We start from the raw sequence: 25,184 nt of genomic DNA, 5'->3' as shown, positions 1-25,184 counted from the left end.
GGGGACCAAGACATGTGAAAGGGTATCAATATATGGGAATTAATGCACCATTTATTTGGCAAATATCATGTAACCCTTCTATTAATTACAATAAAAAATATATTAAAAAAATCAGAAGGATACAGATGCTTTACAACTAAAATACCTGAAATAGTAACATAAGTAGCGTTAAATGTTTTTTATTTTTCATTATTTTGTGGTATTGGAGAATAAATTCAGGGTTTTACTGTTGCTTGGCAGGTGTTCTACTACTAGAATCACATCCTTAAGTTGTGTTTTCTTTTTTGTCAAAGGGTTAAATATTTTTATTGTGACCAAACTCAAACTATAAAACTGCTAATCTCCTTTCAAGTAGCTAAGATTACATGTAGCAACCTTCATACCCATCAAACATTTCCTTAAAATCAAACAAACAAACAAAAAAACTGTCTTTAGCTAGGAAAAGAAATAGTAGGAGGGCAGGAAAGGTGGCTTAGTGGTACAGTGCTTGCCAGCATGCATGAAGCCCTGGGTTTGATTCCTTAGTACCACATAAACACAAAAAGTCAGAAGTAGTGCTGTGGTTCAAGTGGTAGAGTGAAAACCTTCAACAAAAAAAGCCCAAGCCCTGATTTCAAGCCCTAGTACTGGCAGAGAAAAAGAAAAAAGAAATTGTACAATTTTAATTTTAAGTCCAACTACACTAAAACATCAATGCTACCACAAATTTTAACTAAATTTGAACATCTTAACAACTGAGGTTCTTGGCCCAGGAGTTTGTTTGGCCTAGTGGTAAGAGTGCTTGTCTAGCATGCACAAAGACACGGGTTCAATTCCTCAGTACCACATACACAGGAAAAAGCCAGAAGTTGTGATGTGGCTCAAGTGGCAGGGCTCTAGCCTTGAGAAAGTCCAAGGACAGTGCTCAGGCCTTTGGCACAAAACCAGGACTGGCAAAACAAAAACAGAAACAAACAAACAACAATAACAAAACTGAGGTTCTTGGGCCAGGTGCATAGTCTCGTGGTAGAGTGCTTGCTTGGCATACACAAAGCCTTGAGTTGGATTCATCAGTACCACATACACAGAAAAAGCAGGAAGTGGCGCTGCACCTCAAGTGGCAGAGCATTACACTTGTGTAAAAAAGTATCCAAGGACAGTGCCTAGGCACTGACTTCAAGCCCCAGGACTAGCAAAAAAACAAAACAAAAACAAAAACAACAACAAAAAAAAACTGAGGTTCTTCTTAAATTAGTAGCAGTAATTGTTCTGAAAGACCTGAATATCCTTATTTAACTTACTTATCTCATATAAGTATGTCCAATTGTATTTGCCTGATAATATCTAATAAATACACATATTTATGTTATCTTTGGGATCAGGATTGTGGCCAGTGGTAGAGTGCTTGCCTAGCATGCACAAAGCCCTGGTTCAATTCCTGGGTACCACATACACTGAAAAGGCTGGAAGTGGTAACATGGCTCAAGAGGTAGAATGCTCTCCTTGAGAAAACACTGAATTCAAGATGCAGGATTGGCAATCCATCAATCAGTCAATCAATCACTAGACAAATAGGTAAAATAAAAAAAATCAATCTTAAAGGGTTGGGAGTTTGGCCTAGTGGTAAGAGTGCTTTCCTAACATGTAAGAAGGCTCAGGTTCAATTCCTTGGTATCACATACACAGAAAAAGCCAGAAGTGGTGCTGTGGCTCAAGTGGTAGAGCTGTAGCCTTCAGAAAGCCCAAAGACAGTGCTCAGGCCCTGAGTTCAAACCCCAGGACTGACAAAAAGAAAAAAAAATCTTAAAAGGGAAGCATTCATGGACAGACACAGCTCTTATTCAAGAGAGAAACCATGCATAAACTATGTCTTTTGTTGCACAAAAATAACAGAATTTCTTTAGACGAAGAGGATAAAAAAAATCATAGAAAAGAGCTGATATAACATCTTTACAATGGTATACTTGTTAATTAAAAGCTAATGTGGTAAGCTAATATGATGGTAACTGATAATTCATAGGAGTATAGGTTTAAGGCAATAAAAAAATAAGTAAATAGAGCCAGGCTCATGCCTATAATCCTAGCTTCTCAGGAGGCTGAGATCTGAGGATCAAGGTTCAAAGCCAGCCTGGGGATAAAAAAAGGACCTGAGATTCTTATCTCCAATTAACCTCTAGAAAATGAGAAGTGGGGCTTGGCTCAAGGGTAGGGCAGTAGCCTTGAGCTGAAGTGCTCAGGGACAAGCCCAGGCCCAGGGATAGGGCAATAGCCTTGAGCTGAAGTGCTCAGGGACAGTGCCTGGCCCAGAGTTCAAGCCCTATGCCCCACAAAAAAAAAAATTTTTTTAATAAATCAATAGGTTGGGAGCATGGCCTAGTGGTAGTGTGCTCACTAGTATGCACAAAGCCATGGATTGAACTCCTCAGAAACACAAACACAGGAAAAGCTGGAAGTGGCACTGTGGCTCAAGTGGCAAAGTGCTATCCTAGAGCAAAAAGTGTCTAAGGGCAGTGCCTAGGCCCTGAGTTCAAGCCCCAGGATTGGCGAAAAATAAATACATAAATACATACATAAATAAATAAATAAAATAAAAAATAAGCCATGCCGGGCACGGTGGCTCAGGCCTGTAATACTAGCTACTCAGGTGGCTGAGCTCAGAGGATCAAGTTTCAAAACCAGCCTGGGCATTAAAGACCATAAAGAACAGGAAATGGTGCTGTGGCTCCAGAGGTAAAGCAGTAAACTTGAGCTGAATAGCTCAGGGACAACACCCAGGCTCAGAGTTCAAGCCCCAGGATTGACATACATATACATACATACATACATACATACATACATACATACATACATACATACATACATACATAAGTAAGTAAGTGGGCTGGGAGTTTGGCCTACTGGTAGAGTGTTTGCCTAACATGCACAAAGACCTGGGTTTCAATTCCTCAGTACCATGTACATAGAAAAAAGCCAGAAGTGGTGCTATGGCTCAAGTGATAGAGCCCTAGCCTTGAGGAAAGCCCAAAGACAGTGCTCAGGCCCTGAGCACTCCCTAGGACTGGCAAAAAAAAAAAAAAAAAAGAAAGAACTGCAACAGTATCTAGTTTTTTCATTTCTTTGATGCTTATACTGATAAGTGATGAAACTTAAGACTTGTCCTTACCTAGTTTGCAGATATTAAAAAAAAAATCTTTTTAGTTGTAGCATGCACAAAATGTCTATTCCTTCAAATTCTAAGCATACACTAGTCACATGCAAAATTAGTTTTATTAAATTATAGGATTATGACAATGATCACTGAACAATTCCATAAATTTTGAACTTAAATGGGCAGACACAGTATAAAATACAAGTTATTTACTTGATCTAAAGTCACAAGAGGTAAAATTCGTTCTTTTATTTTTTTACCTTTTGCTTTCTTAATTTTAAGTAAATTGAACCAGAAATCAAATAACTAAACATGCTAAAGCACTCAGATAAAAATTTATGGGAAATGTGTGTGTACATGTGAGTATCTGTGTACATACGGCTGCTGGGGATCAAACTCAAGAGTCCTGTCATGGTAGGCATGCATGCTACCACTTTGTTATACCTGGATCTCAAGTAACTAAAAAGTGCTTATAACAATCTGCCTTATTAGAATCTATAGTTCCAAAAGTTAGGAAAGCCATTCTGGCAAATATAACTGTAACCTCTCTATACAATTTTTAAAAATCATAAATAAATAAAATAAAAATAGAGTAGTAAGTAAGGCTCAAGTAGAAAGTGACTGCCAAAGCAAGCAAAGTCCTGAGTACAAACTCTATTATAAAAAATAAAATATGGCCGGGAGTTTGGCCTAGTGGTAGAGTGCTTGCCTAGCATGCACGAAGACCCGAGTTCAATTCCTCGGTACCATATACATAGCAAAAAGCCGGAAGTGGTGCTGAGGCTCAAGTAATAGAGTGCTAGCCTTGAGAAAGTCCAAGGACAGTGCTCAGGCCCTGAGCCCAAGTCCAGGACTGGCAATAAATAAATAAATAAATAAATAAAATATAAAAATAATAGTTTAGCTGAGCATGATGCTCATGCCTGTAATCCTAGTTACTCAGGAAGCTGAGATCTATGGATTGCAGTTCAAAGCCAGCCAGGCCACAAGACTCTTATCCCCAATTAACTGGAAAGTGGTACTGTGGTTCAAGGTAGCGCAGTAGTAGCCTTGAGCTGAAAAGTTCAGGAACAATGCCCAGGTCCAGGGGTACGGTGGTAGCCTTGAGCTGAAGAGCTCAGGGATAGTACCCAAACCCAGAGAACCCAGAGTCCAGGCCCCATGACCAATTTAAAAAAAAAAGTTTAATAGCATCTTAGCTCCATCTGAATTCTTGTAAATATTTTATCAGAAAAATTACAATAGCTATAAGGTTGAGAGACATTCCCTCCCCATACCTCTCCTGTGTTTGGGTTAGCACAGAGAATTTTAGCATCCTTTCCACAGCTCAATAACAGTTCAGGATCTGCCATGCTCCATGCAATTGCCAAAATTCCCCTATAAAAAATATAGAAGGAGAAAATATATAGAGATGAGGAAATTTTTAATCCTGAGAAACCAAAATTAAGTTATATTTGTCTAAGATAGACTCAAACACTGCTAACAGAAGTATAATTTAGTGTATCTTTTCTAGAAGGCAAAGCATGCTCTTTGATCATTACAAACAGGATGTTAAATATAGTGAAAATTCATGTTAGCAAATATTGAAAAGAAATGGGCTTTCTATTTTGCTTTGCTGTTTTGGAACTGGGGATTACACCACCATGTGTATTGAGTGAGACAGTGCCTCACTGACTATGCATGGCTGACCTCAAACTTGAGATCCTCCAACTCCTAAGTAGCTGGGATCAGTTAGGTAGATCCTCCACCACCCAGACAGACAGGATCAAGCCTCACTCAGCTTGTCTTTTGATGACAGAATGAACAGATAAAACTAGATAGTAGAGGATGTGGAGTTATAGCTCAATGTTTCAGTGCTTGTTTACCTATAGCAAATACAAGACCCTGGGGTTTGATAACCAGAACTGATTGTATGCATAAATTATCTTATCTGTAAAAAAAATCTATAAGAAGGGGCCAGGAGTTTGGCCTAGTGGTAGAATGCTTGCCTAACATGCACAAAGTCCTGGGTTCAATTCCTCAGTATCACATACACAGAAAAGGCCAGAAGTGCTGCTGTGATTTAAGTGGTAGAGCTCTAGTCTTGAGAAAGCCCAAGGACAGTACCTAGGCTGTGAGTTCAAGCCCCAGAACTGGTAAAAAAACAAACAAAAAAAAACTATAAGAATTGCATACATAAATAAGTTAAACAAATATAATAAAGTTTATTCATAGAGGGCAAAAAAATTCAACTACTTTATATTTTCTTTCTGTTTCTATTTTCTAGCTTCTGTTAATAGACAAGTATTCGAGATTAAAACAGGGCCATGAGTGTGGCCTAGTAGTAGAGTACATGGCTCCCATGCATAAAGTCCTAGGTTCGATTCTCAGTACCACATACACAAAAAAGCCTGATATGGTATTGTGGCTAAAGTGCTAGAACTCTAGACTTGAGAAAGCTCAAGGACAGTGCCCAAGCCCTGAGTTCAAGCCCCACGACTGAAAAATAATACTAATAATAATAATAAAGAAAAGAAAAAATTTCAGAGCTGTCTCCTCAGGAAATACTACAAACCAAATTCCAGGATATGACTTTATACTTGGTCTATTCTAATGATTTTATAATGCTTTTAACCTTAGTATAGAAAAACTTTTTTGATAAAAATTATGAAAATTTAGATTAGCACAAAAGAACAAAATTTCCCTATATCTTCCTATCCAGAGAAAGTCATAATTGATATTTTCTCTTTACTATAATGACACCTATGTTAGAGACTCTACTTGAAACTAGAATGATAGAATGAAGAAGAAAAGTTATAGGATTTAAAATGTAGTCTGCAATACTTACATGAGAAAGAAGGAAAAAAAAACCCTAAAAGTACTTAGAAAATAACCTACTAATAAAATAAATATTTCCTTCTTTCTTCCTTCCTTTCTTTTTATTTTTTTTGCCAGTCTTGGAACTTGAACTCAGAGCCTGAGCACTGTCCTTGGGCTTTCTCAAGGCTGGAGTTCTACCACTTGAGTCACAGCAGCACCACTTCTGGCTTGTTCTATGTACATGGTTCTGAGGAATTGAAGCTGGGTCTTCGTGCATGCTAGGCACGCACTCTACCACTAGGCCAGACTCCTAGCCTAAATTTGTTTCTTACTTAACAATACTGAAAAAAATTTTCATAAACTCTGTGGTAACTATCAGTGACAATAAATTTACCAAATTACTATCATGAACTTATTTTAATAATTCTAATAAAAGCAGAAATCAAATTATATAACACATTTCAATACTTGGCTAAAAGAATTCGATATTAATAATTTAATGTACTACCTTTTACTTGAAATAACTGGTAGGAAATTATGACCTATTTCCCAATTTGGTAGGGATAATCTCATGGCATGCATGCATGCATGCGTGTGCGTGCGTGCATGCGTGTGTGTGTGTGTATGTGTGTGTGTGTGTGTGTGTGTAATGCCAGTCCTGGGACTTAAACTCAGAGCCTAAGCACTAGCCCTAAGCTCCTTTTGTTCATGGTTTGAACTCTACCACTTGAACCACAGCTCCACTTATAACTTTTCTTTTTTGGTAGTTAATTGAAAAGAAGAGTCTCATTGGCTTTCCTACATGGACTGGTTTCAAATCACAACCCCCCCAGATCTTAGCATCCCGAGTAGCTATGATTACAGGAATGAGTCACCTCATTACTTTTGATTGGTAAAACAAAAGTAAACAATTTATACCAAGTTTTACAAGGATGAGAAAAGGTTGATACCGTAATTTTTGTTGTTGGTAGTGATGGTGGTCGTGGAATTTTAACTCTAGGCCTGGGCATGGTCCCTGAGCTCTTCAGCTCAAGGCTACCACACTACACCATAATCACTTCACCACTTGCAGTTTTCTGGTAGTTCATTGGAAATAAGAGTCTCACTAAAATGCCCCGGCTGGCTTTGAACCATGATTCTGAAATCTCAGCCTCCTGAGTAGCTAGGATTACAGGTGTGAGCCCCCATACTCGGCTTTCCATAATTATTTTTTAAACTCTAATTCATTTGTAGCATATACACTTTCCTTGCTCATCATGCGAGAACTACAAGAAGTTACCTAAAACTTGCATTCAAAAGAAATTCAGAGCTGGGCACCAGTGGTTCATGCTTGCCTGAGCACTGTCCTTGGGCTTCTTTTTCCACTTATCTTATTTTTAAAAACTAGTTTATTCTACATAGCACATGTCATTTTATTTGTCTAAACTCACAGAATGTAATCAAGAATCAATATAATATACACTACATACTCTGGGTGACCAGATGCATTAACAATGGGTATACTGTAAAAAATCTATCAACTCCTCTGGCAGGAAGTGTTGATAAATGAGGCATTCTGGGTGAAAATTCAAGGGGCATACAAAGCTTTAATTTGTTGTGAAACATAAAACTACTTTTAAGAAAAAGTCATTTATGCCAGGAGTGGTGGCTCACCCCTGTAATCCTAGCTACTCAGGAGGGTGAGATCTGAGGATTGCAGTTCAAAGCCAGCCAGAGCACTAAAGACCATGAGACTCTTATCTCCAATTAACCACCAGAAAACAGGAAGTAGCTCTGTGACTCAAGGGATAGGACTGTAGCCTTGAGCTGAGGAGTTCAGGGACAACACCCAGGCCCAGGGGTAGGGCAGTAGTCTTGAGCTGAAGAGCCCAGGCCCAGAGTTTAAGACCAAGGACAGACACACACCAAAAAAAAAAATGTCATTTATGGGCCAAGAGTGTTGCTTAGTGGTAGAGTGCTTGCCTAGCATGCATGAAGACCTGGGTTCGATTCCTCAGTACCACACATACAGAAAAAGCCAGACAAGGTGCTATGGCTCAAGTGGTAACTGCTAGCCTTGAGAAAGCTTAAGGACAGTGCCCAGGCACTTCAAGCAGGATTACAGGCATGAATCACCAGCACCTGGCTTCTATGAGACTCTTATCTTCAATTAGCCACCAAAAAGCCAGAAGTTGGAGATGTGGCTCAAGAGGCAGACCCTTGAACAAAAAACTAAGGGAGAGTATCCAGGGATTTGTTCAATCCCTACCACAAAAACAAACAAACAAACAAAAAAACAAGTAGAGGCCAGGCCAGGCCGGCAAAAAAAAAAAAAAAAAAGTGACACTAAGGCAAAGCAAACAAATAAATGAAAACTTGCTAATGTAAAATAGTATGTTTTAGATAAACAACCAAGTTCCTTGAAACAACAGTATGTTACCTGGCATGGTTTTCCAGTAAACGGAATGGAGAAGAGGCAAATCGAAGATCCCACATCTGGATCACTGGCAGTCTATCATCCTCAGAGGCAAGGACCATCTGAGTAGCAACATCAGGATGCCATGCCAGCCCAGAGCAATGCATCTGCAGACCGTTAAAATCCACGTTATTAATCATGTAGTTTATAGAAAAAATAAAGGAAAAACGTTTTGAACAACTACCATCTAAATTTCATGAGACAAATTAACATTATTATTGAGAATTACCCAGAGGTTCATATTCTATTATATATACCAGAAAGCTAAAATGATTTTTGTATGTTTTATACCTTTGAATATTGCCTTAAAATTCTTAATGTGTTTGAATGAACTATACTTTTCTAGAGAAATATTCTTAATAGATTTTTTTTTAAATATCCATGTATTCTGACTTAGACAAACTATTTTAGAAAAAAATCTCAAATTAAGTCAAGAAACATGGCTCATACCTGTAATCCTAGCTATTCAGGAGACTGAGATTTGAGGATCACTGCAGAAAACCCTCCCGGGCACTAAAGAAAGTGAGACTCTTATCTCCAGTTAATCACTACAAAACAGTAAGTGGGGCTGTGGCTCAGGGGTAAGGTGGTAGCCTTGAGCTGAATTGCTCAGGGACAGCGCCCAGGTCCAGGAGTAGGACAGTAGCCTTGAGCTGAAGAGCTAAGGGACCGGGCCTAGGCCCAGAGGTCAAGCCCCATGACCCACAAAAAGAAAAAAAAGAAAAAAAAATCTCAAATTAATCAATACATGATAGAGTAGGAGAGTTTTTGCACAGGCAAAAACTTCCTGAACAGAATCCCAGGGTAACAACAGATTGGAGAGAGACTCAATAAATGGGACTACCTAAAAATAAAAAGTTTTTGCACAGATAAAAGCATAGCTACTAAAGAAGAAAGGCAGCCAACCAACTGGGAAAAGATATTTACTAATAATATATCAGACAAATGCTTAATATACAGTATCTACAGGGAACTCAAGAAATTAATCCCCCCCAAACCCAACGAACTGATCACTAAATGAGTAAGGGAACTAAAGAGACATCAAAAGAAGAGGTTAAAATGGCAGAAAAGCATATGAGAAAATGCTCATCATCCATGGTCATAAAGCAAATGCAAATAAAAACAACCCTAAGATACTACCTTACCCCAATTAGAATGGCCAAGATTTTAAACTCAGACAATGACAGATGCTGGCAGGGTTGTGGAGAAAAAGGAATCCTACTGTACTGCTAGTGGGATTGGAAGCAAGTTCAGGCACTCTAGAAAGCAGTGTGGAGGTTTCTTAAAGAACTGAAAATTGACCTTCCCTATGATCCCACCATACTACCCCTGGGCATCTATCGTGAACATCATAACCCAGGATATGATAAGGACACCTGCTCAGCTATGTTCATCTCTGCACTATTCACAATAGCCAGGCGATGGAAACAATGCAGATGCCCTACTGCAGATGAATGGATACAAAAAATGTGAGCTATATATATATATATACATATATAGATAGATACATATATATATATACACAATGGAATTCTATATAGCCAACAGACAAGATAAAATAATGGCATTCGCGGGGGAGTGGCTGAATCTAGAGGTAATCATGTTGAGTGAGACAAGTTAAGACCAAAGGAACAAAAGGTGCATGGTATCCTAAGTGCCAACCTAAAATCTAAGTGCCAGTGATTGTAAATAGAGATTCCCTTCCTGAATACTTGTTTGTTAAATATGTCAATTGAAATATGATGTAAAAATCAATGCTAATAAATTCTTTAATAAAAAATAAAAGCAAAAGCATCTGAATTGTGTCTAAATTATTTCTAGTATCTGATAAGATAAAATTTTAAAGAATTTGTAAGGTTGAGATTTCAATGGGCTCTACATCAGCATATATTGAGTAAGTGGGAGAAAGATACTAGTTTACTTTATCTCTTTTTTTTTTTTTTTTTGCCAGTCCTGGGCTTGAGCTCAGGGCCTGAGCACTGTCCTTGGACTTTCTCAAGGCTAGAGCTCTACCACTTGAGCCTCAGCACCACTTCCAGCTTTTTTCTATGTATATGGTACCGAGGAATCGAACCCGGGTCTTCATGCATGCTAGGCAAGCACTTTAACCACTAGGCCAAACTCCCGGCCGAGTTTACTTTATCTCTTACCTAATCAGAAAAGGAGACAAAGCTAGGAGTTTGGAAATCACAATCCCACTTACATTTTCAACAGCAAGAAAAATTCATATGATCCTAGGAAAGCTAACAATACATTTTAAGAAGTTGCTGCAATGCTTCTAAATAACTAGCCAAACAAAACAACTGTGTCACTGAATAATCTTTTTGCTTAATCAATTCCTGTCTTCATCATTAATAGTAATTTTACAGCTTCCCCTTAGGTAGAACGCCATTCAATCTAGTACCAATAAAAAAAAAACAGAATAAAACTTAAATTTGTTGTCTTCTCTGACAAATAATCAAAAACACAACATGGCCGTTATAAATCGCATACTTACCCTGTTACTATGGTCACTGACTTTGATGATTGGCTCATTTTTCCTAAGATCCCACACAGTGGCACGGCCACTAGGACTGGCTGAAGCTAAAATATGTTGAACTTGTCTGTTCCATGCAATGCAGCTGATATCTTCTGGAGGCTATAAAGAATAAAGTATTAAAAATGACTTCTTTATTATAATCAAAGCTAATTACAAAATTAATTGCTATTTTTGTTGTAGTTGGTTGTGCAACTGGAACTCAGGGCTGGGTACTGTCCTGGACCTGTTTTTTTAAAGGCTACTGCTCTACCTTTGAGGCTCATTGCTATTTCTGGTTTTCTAGGGGTTAACTGGAAATAAGAGTCTTACACACTTTCCTGCCCAGGCTTGCTTTGAACCTCGATCCTTAGATCTCAGCTTCCTGAGTAGCTAAGAGCCACCTAGCCACAGGTATGAGCCACCTTTTTTTTTTTTTTTTTTTTTTTTTTTTGCCAGTCCTGGGGTTTGAAGTTAGGGCCTGAGCACTGTCCTTGGGCTTTCTGAAGGCTAGCACTCTACCAGTTAAGCCACAACACTACTTCCAGCCACATTCCTGGCCACTAATTCTTTATTTTAGAAAATGATTACTTAAAAATTTGACTATCCAGGGTCAGGAGTTTGGCCTAGTGGTAGAGTGCTTGCCTAGCATGCACGAAGACCTGGGTTCGATTCCTTGGTACCACATACATAGAAAAAAAGCTAGAACTGGTGCTGAGGCTCAAATGGCAGCTCTAGCCTTGAGGAAAGTCCCAGGACAATGCTCAGGCCCTGAGCTCAAGCCCAGGACTGGCAAAGAAAGAAAAAAAAAAAAATGACTATCCAGCCAGCCTCATGGCTCACATCCGTAATTCTAGCTACTCAGGAGGCTGAGATCTGAGGATCAAGGTTCAAAGCCAGCCCAGGCACAAAAGGACCCAAGACTCTCATATCAAATTAACCTCTAGAAAAGGAAAGTGGGGCTTGGCTCAAGGGTAGGGAAGCTCAAGGACAATGCCCAGGCCCAGGTGGAGGGCGGTAACCTTGAGCTGAAGAGCTCAGCGAAAGATCCAGGTCAAGTTCAAGCCCCATGACCCATTAAAAAAATTTTTTGACTATCCATTTCAAAATATATATATATATGTATATATATATGTATATATAGTTTCAAATTGTCTCATTTAACATGTATTCATTCAACTTAACCAACTACTATTTGCTTAACTGCAAGTATTGCAAGGTAGATACTGGCAAACATGATGAACAATTAGGCAGAAAAGGTTTATAGCATGGACTACAATAGAAAATAAAGTAAGCCAGGCACAGGTGACTGATGTCTGTAATCCTACCTAGCTAATCAGTTGATTGAGATCTGAGGATCTCAGTTCAAAGCCAGTCTTGAGCACAGACTCTTATCTCCAATTAATCACCAGAAAACCAGAAGTAGCACTGTTGCTCAAAATTGTAGAGTGTTAGCCTTGAACTGAAAAGCTCAGGGGCAGTGCCCAGAGCTCAGATTTCAAGCCCCACAACCAACAAGAAGGAAAAAAAAAAACAATCAAAAAAAGATAAGACAACGTGTTACCATTATGCTATGTTTAAGGATGTCAAAATACTTGAGTCAATTACAGTGACCACTAAAATCAACCATTATACAACAAAGAAAAACTCAAGGCAGAGCACAGGAAGTCTGTTCTTACCTATGGAAACATAGGGAAAGTGTATATGGCTGTTAAGATCCAGAGAATTTTTAAAAATAATCCTATATGTAAGTTATTAATGATCTTTATCCATTTTGTTTACTTCTCTTTGCCTATTACAATGAAAAGCATCTAACAAATTATAGGTTCTAAATAAAGGATCTACCATCTTATTTTAAAGGGACTTACTGATACTTTGAAGTTATAAATACTTTACTATGCTGAAGGAAAAATCAATTACAATTAAGCAATGATCTGTGTGAAAAAGAATAAAAAACTGAAATATGAGCTGGCCAGGTGGCTCAGGCACAATGGCTCACGCTTGTAATCCTAACTACTCAGAAGACTGAGATCTAAGGATTGCAGTTCAAAGACAGCCTAGGCAGTAAAGAACTTGAGGTTCTAATCCCCAATTAATTAATCACTAAAAAAGGGGAAGTGGTGCTATGGCTCAAGGGGTAGGAGCCTTGAGCTCAGGGACAACGCCCAGGCCCAGGGATAGGATGGTAGCCTTGAACTGAAGAACTCAGGACAGCATCCAGGCCCAGAGCTCCAGCCCTACGACCCAGAGAAAATAAAAACAAAAACAAAACCTGAAATAAATTCAGAAGAACTACTCTAGTTCTTTTGATACCATTTTCTAAATCTATATGTTACCTGTCTTTTGGTTTGTTCTTTGCCAGTCCTGAGGCTTGAACTCAGGGCCTGAGCCCTGTCCTTGGGCTTTCCTCAAGGCTAGCGCTCTACCACCTGAGTCACAGCACTACTTCTGGCCTTTTCTGTGTGGTACCGAAGAATAGAACCTGGGGGTCTTCATGCATGCTTGACAAGCCCTATACCACTATGCACACTCTCGGCCCCTATTACCTGTGTTTTAGCTCCTGGTGTCATTGGAGCTGCAAAACTGTTTAGATCCCAAATGTAGATTTCAGATTCATTAGCACCAGAAGCTACCAGATTAGTCTGCAACACAAATAATAACTATTTACAAAATGGTAACCACCTTTATAATAACAATTTAAAAAAGAAAGAATAATGAGTCATCTTTATAATAATAATTTTAAAAATTACTAAGTATCTATGAATGATTAAGAGAATTCAAAATAACTGCTCAGAGAGAAACAATGTCAATTTTAGCATATGCGTTGTTCTACTGACTTAAAAACTCATGTCAAGTTCTTAATTGTATATAATTTTTCATCAAAATTAGCTTTTTAGAGGGCTAGGGATATAACTCAGAGAGAGAGAGGATTTACACAGAATGTGCAAGGCCCTGGATTCAATCCCTTGCACCATTAAAAAAACAAAAGGTAGAGGGAGAGTTAAAGTTCTTTAGAGAAATATATTATAAAACTACTTAAAATATACCTGAGAATAAAGTTTAAAGACACTACAAAAAATTATTATATGAGTAAACCCTAATCAATCACATTAGTCATGAAGAAAAACTATTTTCTGTAGCTTCACATTTGATTGTATGAGACAAAAAACAACCACCAATTATTGCATTCAGGAATAGCTAACTCTACCATCATGATGGCTTATGTATATAATCCTGGCTACTTGTAAGGCTATGATCAAGAGGATCACGCTCCATCCCAGACCAAGAAAGAAGTTCATGAGACCACATCTCAACCAATAAAAGCTGAGTGACATAAGTTCGTCATCCTAGCTCCATGCAAAACATAAATGATTAAAGTCTAGGCTGGCCCAGGGAAAAAGTGAAATTCTATTTGAAATTAATGAAAGCAAATGGACTAGAGATGTGATTCAAGCAGCAGAATGGCTACCTAGCAAGTATGAGATTATGAACCCAACTCTAGCATCATCAACACACATACACATATACACACACACAAGGATGTGATGATGGTGATAGTAGAGAACTCAATTGGCTACTTGATAAATTTACATTATTTGTATAATTTTTATTATTTCATAAGTTATAATATCTTTGTTATAATTACAAAATTTCTCAGTTAATATGATAAACTTATCTAGACATCACAGCACCAGCATAATACAGACATAGCACAATTTCTTCAAGTAGCAATATTTATGTAACCACTATTTTATAAAAATTAGACAATCAACTATGAATAAAAACTGTTGGTGCCCTTAAACAAATGAAGAATCAAACAACTAAAACAAAACAAAGCTCTAAAAGCAAAATTACCCCAGACTGGTACCAAGACATGTGAAAGGGTATCAATGTATGTGAATTAATGCACCTTCTATCTGGCAAATATCATGTAACCCTTCTACTAATTACAATAAAAAAAAATTAAAAAAAAATTACCCCAGACTGCAAGCATGAATTTTTACAAGGCAAAGTTTCTAATCTCTGAAATTCCTAATAATTAAAATTGTCCAGTCAGATGATGTAATACCTTCAGACCTATTAGCCTATTGACTCCAAGGAGTATTATTCATCCTAATCTTTGCTCACTCATCAATCTATTCAGGCACAAATTGTTTAGTATTAAAATCGAGGTATAGCAGATTCATAAATTTCAAAAGTATAATACATATTTTAAGAACTTAGAATAAAATCAAAATCAAACCTGGAAAATGTTTACATCCAAGGCTCTAACAGGACCAGTATGCTTATCATTCTGGGCAATGACAACATCTTTATCTCCAGCTATAATTTTAGAAGGGTCATAAAGAATAATATTTCCATTTTCTCCACCTGCAATCAGAACTCCAGAGACGTCTCCTTTGGGATTAATCTTATGAGGTCCCCAAATCAACTTGTGATACCTTTAGGAGAAAATTAATACAGTAACTTTTTTTGTGAAGCCAAGAAGATTTTGTAGAAATTAGTATAAAAGAATTTGCAATTACACATTTAACACTTTATGTTTTTCTAACTACTATGAAAGCATTTGTTTCTCCTCAGCTTCTAGTAACTGCATGACTTCAGTGAAATGGGTGTTTATTTTTTACTTATATTCAGTTGGCATATAAGATTTTGTAATCTCCAAAGCATAAAGGTGTTGTTGTTGTTGTTTTGGGGTCTTTTTTAATGCTAACACTGAGGCTTGAACACCAGATCTGGGTAGAGTCCCTGAGTTTTCACACTCAAGGTTACACTCTATCACTTGATCCACAGTGCCACCTCTGGGTTTTTAGTGGTTAATTGGAGGTAAGAATCTCCTGCCTGGGCTTGCTTTGAATGTTAGTCTTCAGAATCGAGCCTCAGTGAGTAACTAGGATTATATGTGTAAACCACCAGAGCTGGCTAGCATAAAGATTCCTGCAATACAAAGTAGCAAAGTTTAGTTATGTGTCAAAAGATACCAACTTAGTTTGGCCTAGTGGTAGAGTGCTTGCCTAGCATGCATGAAGACCTGGGTTCAATTCCTTGGTACCACATACATAGAAAAAAGCAGGAAGTGGTGCTGAGGCTCAAGTAGTAGAGCTCAAGCCTTGAGAAAGTCCAAGGACAGTGCTCAGGCCCTGAACTCAAGCCCAGGACTGGCAAAAAAAAAAAAAAAAAAAAAAGATACCAACTTGAAAATAATGCTTTTTCCATTTAGAAACTGAAACCCTGTGTAAGTTATTTCTTTCATCTATAAAATAGAGATGCTACCATCAACTTTTCTTGAAAAAGAGTACATGGAATATGAAATATCCAGGTAGTCTGTTAAACAGTGCTGGTATTAGGGGAGTTATCTGAAATTTTCCAAGGAAAAGAATATCATGATAATAAAAGGTGATTATCAAAATTACATCTATGATTTGTGACAGAGAACAAAAGAATACTGTGTGACATGGAGGTAAGTTATAAAGGTGGCACACAGGGGTATAGTGAGACAGATGGTGATGAGGAGAAAAACTGCAAGAGAAAAAGCATCGTGGGTTCTCATCACAACACAAGCCTCTACAGAGAATGAGAAGGCCCATAAAATTCCATGATTTGAGCTATATTGTTAGGTAAGGTACAATTTCTTTATAATCTGCTAAAACAGAGACAATATGTTTATTTTATTACTCAATGAAAGCACCCTTTTCTGCATTACCATAGAGCATAACTACTCAGCAAGATGATCTAATACTTAGTGTACCAGAGACCATGTCACCAAATTTTTTATGAAATATATTTCTTGCTGGGTGCTGGTGGCTTATGGTTGTAATCCTAGATACTCCGGAGGCTGAAATCTGAGGCTCATGGTTTAAAGTCAGCCTAAGCAGGAAAGTCCATGAGACTCTTATCTTCAATAAATTACCCCCAAAAGCCAGAAGTGGTGCTGTGGCTCAAGTGGCACAGTGCTAACCTTGAGCAAAAGAAGCTCAGGGAGAGGCACAGTGGCTCATACCTCTAATCCTAGCTACTCAGGAGGCTGAGATCACAGTACAAAGCCAGCTCAGGCACTAAAAATCCATGAAACTCTTATCTTCAATTAACCACCAGAACAGGTGCTGTGGCTTAAGGGGTTGGGTGGTAGCCTTGAGCAAAGAACTCGGGGATAACAACCAGGCCAGAGTTCAAAGATAGCATCCAGGCTCAGAGTTTAAACCCCAGGACTGTCAAAAAAAAAAAAAAAAAAAAAAGTATCTAAATATAGATAAGAACAAATAAGAAAACCACAAATACTGTAATTAATGTAACTACAAAGCTACATGAACAAGTGAGATATAAGATACCAATAAAATTTATTTTCCCATGAGAAAAGAAAAAAAACCTAAGGACTGAACTTCTTTGTCTCACTCTACAGATTAGAATCAGTAATGAATGAACAGAATGTATGAAGTCCTTTCATTTTCACAAAAATGCATTTGTTTTCATAAAACACTTTATGCACAGTTTCTAACAATTACATAATCACACACAGAAGTAGGCATCAATTACAACATATAATTAATCAAGTGAATTTTAAGAGTAAATCTCATACCTGTGAGAAGAAGGAAAAGTAGCACAAGATTTCATATCCAACGATGGATCTGAAAGGTCTAATTCAAATATCTCAAGGGAAGCATTGGTACTAAATGTTGCATCTAACTGCTGAGCAGATGTTCCTACAGAAAATACATTTATAATATTTAAACATGAAAAAGGATTTATAGTCTAATAAAGACTGCGTTAAATGGAGGTTTTTAGCTAAAGGTAGCAATTCTTAAGAACCAAATAAATTTTTTTCTCTGTTGAATGTACTAAAATGATAGAAAATATATTTAAGGGCATCTGATTCAATGTAAAAAAGTACTAAATTCTCATTTTCATAAAGTTCAGATAACAGTAATTGCTCTTTCCTTATATACTGTAAACAGGAAAAAGTCCACACCTGGGCCACAAGTTTGGCCTAGTGGTAGAGTGCTTGCCTAGCATGCACGAAGACCTGGGATCAATTCCTTGGTACCACATACATAGAAAAAAGCTGCAAGTGGTGCTGAGGCTCAAGTGGTAGAGCTCTAGCCTTGAGAAAGTCCAAGAACAGTGCTCAGGCCCTGAGCTCAAGCCCAGGTCTGGCAAAAAAAAAAAAAAAAAAAAAAAGTCCACACCCTAAATTTAAAATATTTTGGTCCCATATGAGACTATTTGTAAATATGTTTTTATAGTATTGTTCAAAATAAACATTAAATATATATACAAAAAAGAACCATGAGAAAATGATATAAAATAAAATTAAAACCATAGTTTTCTGTTATCTTGTTCGTGAAACTGGAATCTCAGGGCATGTGCTGAAAAACATGCTTCAATTACTCTAGTAATGAGACTACAGCACAGGGCTAAAAGCTGATGTTGAATGAGTTGTACACATACTTTGTTAAACCTGTAGATACAGAAACAGCACCATTATTTTACTATTTCTACTTCCAGCCATACACAATATATAACTCTATCTCTCTTTATATAAAAAGAATGTATCAGCTGGGTGCCCCTGGCTCACATCTTTAATCCTAGATACTCAGGAGGCTGACATCTGAGGATCACAGTTCAAAACCATCCCAGCCAGAAAAGTTCCTGAGTCTTATCATCAATTAACTAGCAAAAAGATAGAAGTGGAGCTGTGGCTCACATAGTAGAGCTCTAGTCTTCAGCAAACAAAAATAGCTCAGAGACAAGCCCTGAGTTCACGCCTCAGTGCCAGCATAAAAAATAAATAAAAATACTTGTATTAAATTTGTTCTTCAGTCATTCAAACTATATTTTAAATTTCTATGGTTCTTCATACAGAAAGACAAAAGATAAACACTATCCCTCTGCAGTGGGAAAAGATATATAACACAATTGTTCCAATCAATGAATGTTATCATGTACAAGGTGCTAAGAGAACACATAGGAAGATCATCCAATTTAGCTGTCAAGGAGAATGGAAGTACCTTACTTGAGAAAGAATTTTTTTTTTTTTTTTTGCCAGTTCTGGGCTTGAGCTCAGGGCCTGAGCACTATCCTTGGGCTTTCTCAAGGCTAGAGCTCTACCACTTGAGCCACAGTGCCACTTCCAACTTTTTCTATGTATGTGGTACCAAGGGATTAAACCATTAAACCAGGGTCTTCATGCATGCTAGGCAAGCACTCTACCACTAGGCCAAACTCCTGGCACTGAGAAAGATATTTTTCAGAAGATGAGCCACATCTTAAAAGACGATGATGAATAAACCAGAGAGAGGTACAAGATAATTCAGGTTACTCATGCCATCTTTTCTGTTTTGAACCTACCTGTGGCCAGGTAAATGGGGTGGTTCTGGGCAGGGCTCCATGCCTGCATGGCTGTACGATCTATTTCCTTTAACTTCATTCTGTTAAACACAACATTTATTTCATAAAGAAATGTATAAAATACAAAAGGGATAACACTGATCAACATGTACTGTATTCATAATCTACTATGTTAAATGCCAAGTCCTTTATACAACTACCTAAAGAAAATAAAAATAATCTAAAAGAAATATATTAAACATGTAATACAGTATAGAAACATAATCAGCAATATTAGCAATGCTCAACTGCCAATAAAGCCAATGGACTTAGATGTTGCTTGTTGGAAATATTCAGTATTAACAAAAAAAAAAACCTGGGTTGACAATACAATTCAATAACAGAGTACCAACTAGCACGTACAAAGCCCTATGTTCCATTTACAGTATCATAAAAATAAAAACTTTGTAACTCTCTTGTGAGACAAACATTGGGCTATTCTAATTACAGACTGTATAGATTGAATAGCACTTATCCTAAATGCCTGGGACTAGAAATGTTTTAGGTTTCAGAGGCATGAGTATGTGTGTCCTAGGGCTTGAACTCAGGGCCTGGGTGCAGTTCCTTGGGTTTTTTTGCTCAAGGCTAGTACCCCATACCAGATGAGTCACACCTTCCACTGCTGGCTTTTTGGTGGTTAGAGGAAAGAGCCTCGCAGACTTTCCAGCCTGGGCTGGTTTCAAATCATGATTCTCAGATCTCAGCCTCCTGAGATCACAGACATGAGCCACTGGTGCCCAGCTGTTTGTTAATATCTACACAGACTTTACTAGTATGAAAACCTGATCCCTACTAGCAGAACAATGCAATTTGGTTGTATTATCTCACTCACTGCCCCTCCTGCACTACAGTTACGGTAAACTGCACTATCTTTTTCAGTGTTTACCTTTGCACTGTTAAATATGCTTAAACTTCTACTAACTGATTTGTCAGCTTAAAATGATGTCCTTTGACTCCCAGCCATCACAGACATGGCAATCCAAACACTTTTTCCTATATGTATTTTCTTTCAGCTTCTTTTTTACTTAGTTATATAATCAAACTCTTACCATTACCATATAATGTAACATTTGGAGCTTATTCTTTTTTCCTTATCCCCATTTTTGTTTTAGCCTCAAGTCTGTAAACAAATATACTCAATGCTTTGCAACAGAACATTTGTTAGTTTCCATACTCAGCTTTAGAGGATTAAGTTCATATTCTTCACAGTTTCCCTAGGAGGGCCTTAAACTAACACTATGCTTGAATCTTGTATATTTAAATATTTTCTATTTGAAGATTTTACAGATGGTAAAATTAAGAAGCAGAAGCCGAGCCAATATTTGAGATAATAAGTTTAGCTCTAAAGTCCAAGTGTTTATTTCTTCTTCCTTTTTCTTCTTCCTCTTCTTCTCTTTCTCTTCTCCTCCTTCTCCTTCTTCTGAATCAGTCTTGGGGCTTGAACTCAGGCTGCTCTAACACTTTAAGCCACAGCCCCACTTCTGGTTTTTGAGTGGTTAATTGGAGATAAGTCTCACAGGGACTTTCCTGCCCAGACTGGCTTCAAATCTCATTCCTTAGATCTCAGCCTACTGAGCAGCTAGAATTACAGGCACGAGCCACAGGTATTTGGCCACTTAGTAAGTTTAATTACTCAAAAAAAAAAATTGGGGGGGGTCAGTCTTGGGGCCTGAGCACTGTCCTTGGACTTTCTCAAGGCTAGAGCTCTACCACTTGAGCCACAGCACCATTTCTGGCTTTTTCTATGTATGCGGTACCGAGGAATTGAATCCAAGTCTTCATGCATGCTAGGCAAGCACTCTATCACTAGGCCAAACTCCCAGGCCAAGAGGAGGAAATTGTTAGGAGGAAAAAGTTCATGGTTTCAGAATAATTCTTCAACGAGAATTGCAAGACAGCTATTTAAAAATGATGTGAATTACAGTATCTCTAGCAGTAAAGGTACAAGGGCTACTTAGTGAGTGCTTAGTTGATGTGTAACATACACAAGTACACATTTACCCCAGGTAAGTAGAAATTCAAAAATTTATTAAGTTTGTTTCTTAGCTCTAGTACTCAATGTTCTATTAGAAACAGTTCCACTTGAATACAAGGTTTATGACATCTATATAAAAACAAAAACACCCACTAACCTACATAATGGCTTGGACTATGTAATAAAGTCTATCACAACACATCTATTGCATTCATTTTTAAAATAAAAACTGTATCCATATATATTTCCTTCCCTTAGAAATATTCATTTCATTGCAAAAGATTTTCTTGGATCATAGAGAATGTCTAGATGAAACAATATTTACTTTAAAATAAGACTAGCTTTAAAAGTCATATATAGGCCTCATGCCAGTGGTTCAAGCCTGTAATCCTAGCTACCCAGGAGAAGATCTGAGAACTGAAGATCAAAGCCAATCCGGGCATGAAAGTCCTCCGGACTATTTTCTCCAAGTAACCACCAGAAAACTGGAAGTGGCGCTGTGGCTCAGTGTGGTAGAGTGCTAGCCTTGAGCTGCAGAGCTCAGGGACAGCACCGAGGCCCAAAGTTCAAGCCCCACACCAGACCAAAAAACAAAGCAGTGACAGCTAGGAATTTGGCCTAGTGGTGGTAAAGTGCTTGCGGAGCATGCACTGAGACCTGGGTTCAATTCCTCGGTACCACATACATAGAAAAAAACCAGAAGTGGTACTGAGGATCAAGTGGTAGAGCTCTAGCCTTGAGAAAGTCCAAGGACAATGCTCAGACCCTGAGCTCAAGCCCAGGACTGTCAAAAACAAAGAAAATGTGGTGCATAATTTTGTTCAATATTGTATGTTTTAGAATCCACATTCAAACACATTTTACATAGAACATATTCATTATAAAAACAATACAATTTTTTGTTAGGATAGTAGATTATTCATATACCACCAGGAAAATAAAATCTATATCATAGCATTTAAGAGTTTGTGCTGGGAGGGCAGGGAGCATGGCCTAACGGTAGCGTGCTCACCTTGCATGCACGAAGCCCTAGGTCTGATTCCCCGGACCACATTGACAGAAAAGCGGGAAGTGGGGCTGTGGCTCAAGTGGCAGAGTATTAGCCTTGAGCAAAAAGTGTCCAAGGACAGTGCCCAGGCTCTGAGTTCAAGCCCTGGGACTGGGGGGGTGGGGAGGCAGGGAGAAGGGGAAGAGAGCCTGGGGACCAGGTAGGGAGAGGGAAATTGGGGGGAAAACATGGGAAGGAGTTCCAATGTTCAAGAAGTAATGTACCCCACTGACGAATGTAACTGTAACCCCTCTATACATCACCCGACAATAAAATTTAATTATTTAAAAAAAAAAAAAAGAGGGCCAGTAGTTTGGCCTAATAGTAGAGTGCTTGCGTGCTTGCCTAGTATGAACAAAGACCAGGGTTCTATTCCTTGGTACCATATACATAGAAAAGCCAGAAGTGATGCTGGGTTCAAGTGGCAGAGTTAGCCTTGAGGACAAAGCTCAAGGGCAGTGCTCAGACCAAGAGTCCCAGAACTGGCAAAAAGAAAAAAAAAGTTTGTGCTGTGAAACATACACTCTAAGTTTAAATCTCAGCCTGAATGTCTCAGCTCTAATTCTGGTAAGATAACTGTCTTTATAGGTATCTGGGCTCCTCTCTCCATAAAATATAGTAAGAGTACTTACAAGCATCCCTTGTGAAAATTAAATATTAGACTCTAAGTACATGAACAGTCTCCAGCATATAGTAAATAAATGTTCATAAATGAGGGTTAGTACAAAAATCACAAAGTCTATCTCAATTTATCTTCAGGAACACAGCTAAGGAACACCAATGTTGCTTTTCATCCAATAATTGTCCACAAAAATTACATTAAATGAAAACTTTCTGCTCCTTTTCAAGGTGCAAGTTGTATGAAGCACAACTATAATCTGAAGAGTACCATTCTTTGAAAACTAGCCAATCTCCATATGCATATTATGTGAAGAGCTGACCCATCCATCCCTTAAAAAGAGAAAAGTCAACGAGGTAATGGATTCTATCTATATCTTTAACTCCAAAGTAGGTATATATCCTTTTCGGGCACTCATGTTAGTAAAGATCTGTCTTGTTTGGGCAAAATAGCTACTTAAAGACCGGAACATTTGTTCTACGAGATTAATTTAGTATTGTCACTATTCTAGATTCATCTCACCCAAACGAACATGAAGCAAAAGAAGCACCTTGGCATTGGTTATTGTATTAAATATACTAATCTGCTGAATGATAAAACTTTCTGAGCTGAAATTAACTTACATAAGAATGCAAATACTTATCATGGCAATATAACATTTACACTCAATTTTAAAAAAATGATATAAAGGGGCCGGGAGTTTGGCCTAGTGGTAGAGTGCTTGCCTAGCATGCACGAAGACCTGGGTTCGATTCCTCTGAACTACATACATAGAAAAAAGCCGGAAGTGGTGCTGAGGCTCAAGTGGTAGAGCTCTAGCCTTGACAAAGTCCAAGGACATTGCGCAGGTCCTGGGCTCAGGACTGACCAAAAAAAAATATATATATATATGTATATATTATATGTATCAAACTTAGTAATATCACCTTATAAATTTTTGACTTGGGATTTGTAAATCTCAGAAAACTGTAGATGTGTATACATGTTTTTCTAGGCAATGACCCAATATTTTAATATCCTCAAAAGCTTGCTAATCAACTAGGTTTTTTTAGTTTACAAATTTCTTTCTACTCTTATATTGCTATTTCAGAACATAATCTGATTGTGTAGAATTAAGCAGAAGAGTCCAAAAGCCATCTGAAATTCAAGATTTCTCAAATAATTGTAAATGTGTACTTTAGTTAACGATTACAAAAACAGTTCAAACTATTCAGAAGTTCTCAAAGCCTATAAACTTTCCCCAGAACTGTAAGGCAAAAATGGGAAAGTGCACAAAACCACCACTAAAAAGGAAACGAAACGTTAGCCAGCTCAAGAACAATCGAGATGGAAGGAAAATGAGGATACTGTGATACAAGGAAAAGCTAATTATTAATTAAATGGAATTACAACTGACGACAAAGAACCAATTTCCAGTTTTCTGTAGTTTGGGAGACATCACACCATTACAATTTCAAAAGAGACCTATGTCAAATCAGTTTCTCTGAGCTTACAGAAAAGTTGATAAGATCCCCAGGGTCCAGGCAGTATTTTGATTTATGTTACAAGTATCCCACAACCTAACTTATCACAGCTTATCAGCAAAATCATACAATACTCAGTGGCACTTCCTTGGGTGGTGACTATTGACTGTCCCCCAAATAATCCAACCCTAAGTGGCCTTCCGTTCCAACCTGTGAATCCTTAAATTGGCAACGGCTCAAACACGAACAAAAATTCCAACCAAAGCCGAGTCAAGGAAAGCATCTGAGCCGTGTTTCCTTTCCTCGCCCTTTGGGATCGTATCTCTTTGTGCACGGGGTCTCAAGGTCTCCTAACCTCGAACTCCGGTGAGCGGCCCGGCGGCGACTCCTGGCGACAGGGCGACACGCTGTCGTAAGCCTCGGGGGACCTGGGGCTCAGCTCCGGGATCGGCGGCGGAGGACGACGGGCCCGATGCCGAAGGAGTGCCGAGGCCAGGCGTTGTCCCGCGGAGCCCGGAGGCACAGGGGCGCGCCGTCACCAGGGACCGGGCCGCAGCCTGACGGGCCGGGTGGAGAGGGAGGCCGGGGTCCCAGCTCTGGCCTAGACTTTACCTCGAGGCCTGACGGTCGGCGAGGAGGTCAAGCGGCAACTGGCCAACACTCCTGACAGGGACTCTCGGAGACCGGCTGCAGCGTCAGCGCAGCGCCCTTCGGACTCTCCCAGGATTCGCCGCCGCCCCTCCTCCTCGACCAGGGCCACCTCCACGTTCCGCTCCAACGTGGCAGCCGCAGCCCCGC

The 25,184-nt window shown here is 38.5% G+C and overlaps 1 protein-coding gene across 27 annotated transcripts in view; it reads right to left on the bottom strand.

Annotated features, from left to right (window-relative positions):
• Positions 1–25,184, bottom strand: part of Sec31a (SEC31 homolog A, COPII component) — a 79,361-nt gene extending 54,177 nt beyond the window's left edge. For 13 of the 27 annotated variants that reach the window (XM_090343334.1, XM_090343317.1, XM_090343321.1 and 10 more), the window contains exons 1-8: positions 24,999–25,183; positions 19,243–19,322; positions 17,474–17,597; positions 15,140–15,338; positions 13,443–13,538; positions 10,879–11,019; positions 8,346–8,488; positions 4,405–4,504 (exon numbers count right to left, since the gene is read on the bottom strand). In XM_090343334.1, the coding sequence (XP_090199460.1) occupies positions 4,405–4,504; positions 8,346–8,488; positions 10,879–11,019; positions 13,443–13,538; positions 15,140–15,338; positions 17,474–17,597; positions 19,243–19,321 (882 nt within the window). In that variant the 5' untranslated portion in view covers position 19,322; positions 24,999–25,183. The other 14 variants (XM_090343310.1, XM_090343312.1, XM_090343316.1 and 11 more) reach the window with 3 other exon arrangements.

The sequence above is a fragment of the Megascapheus bottae genome, chromosome 13 (assembly GCF_031878675.1).
Source record: "Megascapheus bottae isolate mThoBot1 chromosome 13, mThoBot2.hap1, whole genome shotgun sequence".
NCBI lineage: Eukaryota > Metazoa > Chordata > Mammalia > Rodentia > Geomyidae > Megascapheus > Megascapheus bottae.
This window is presented reverse-complemented; position numbering and strand designations above follow the sequence as displayed.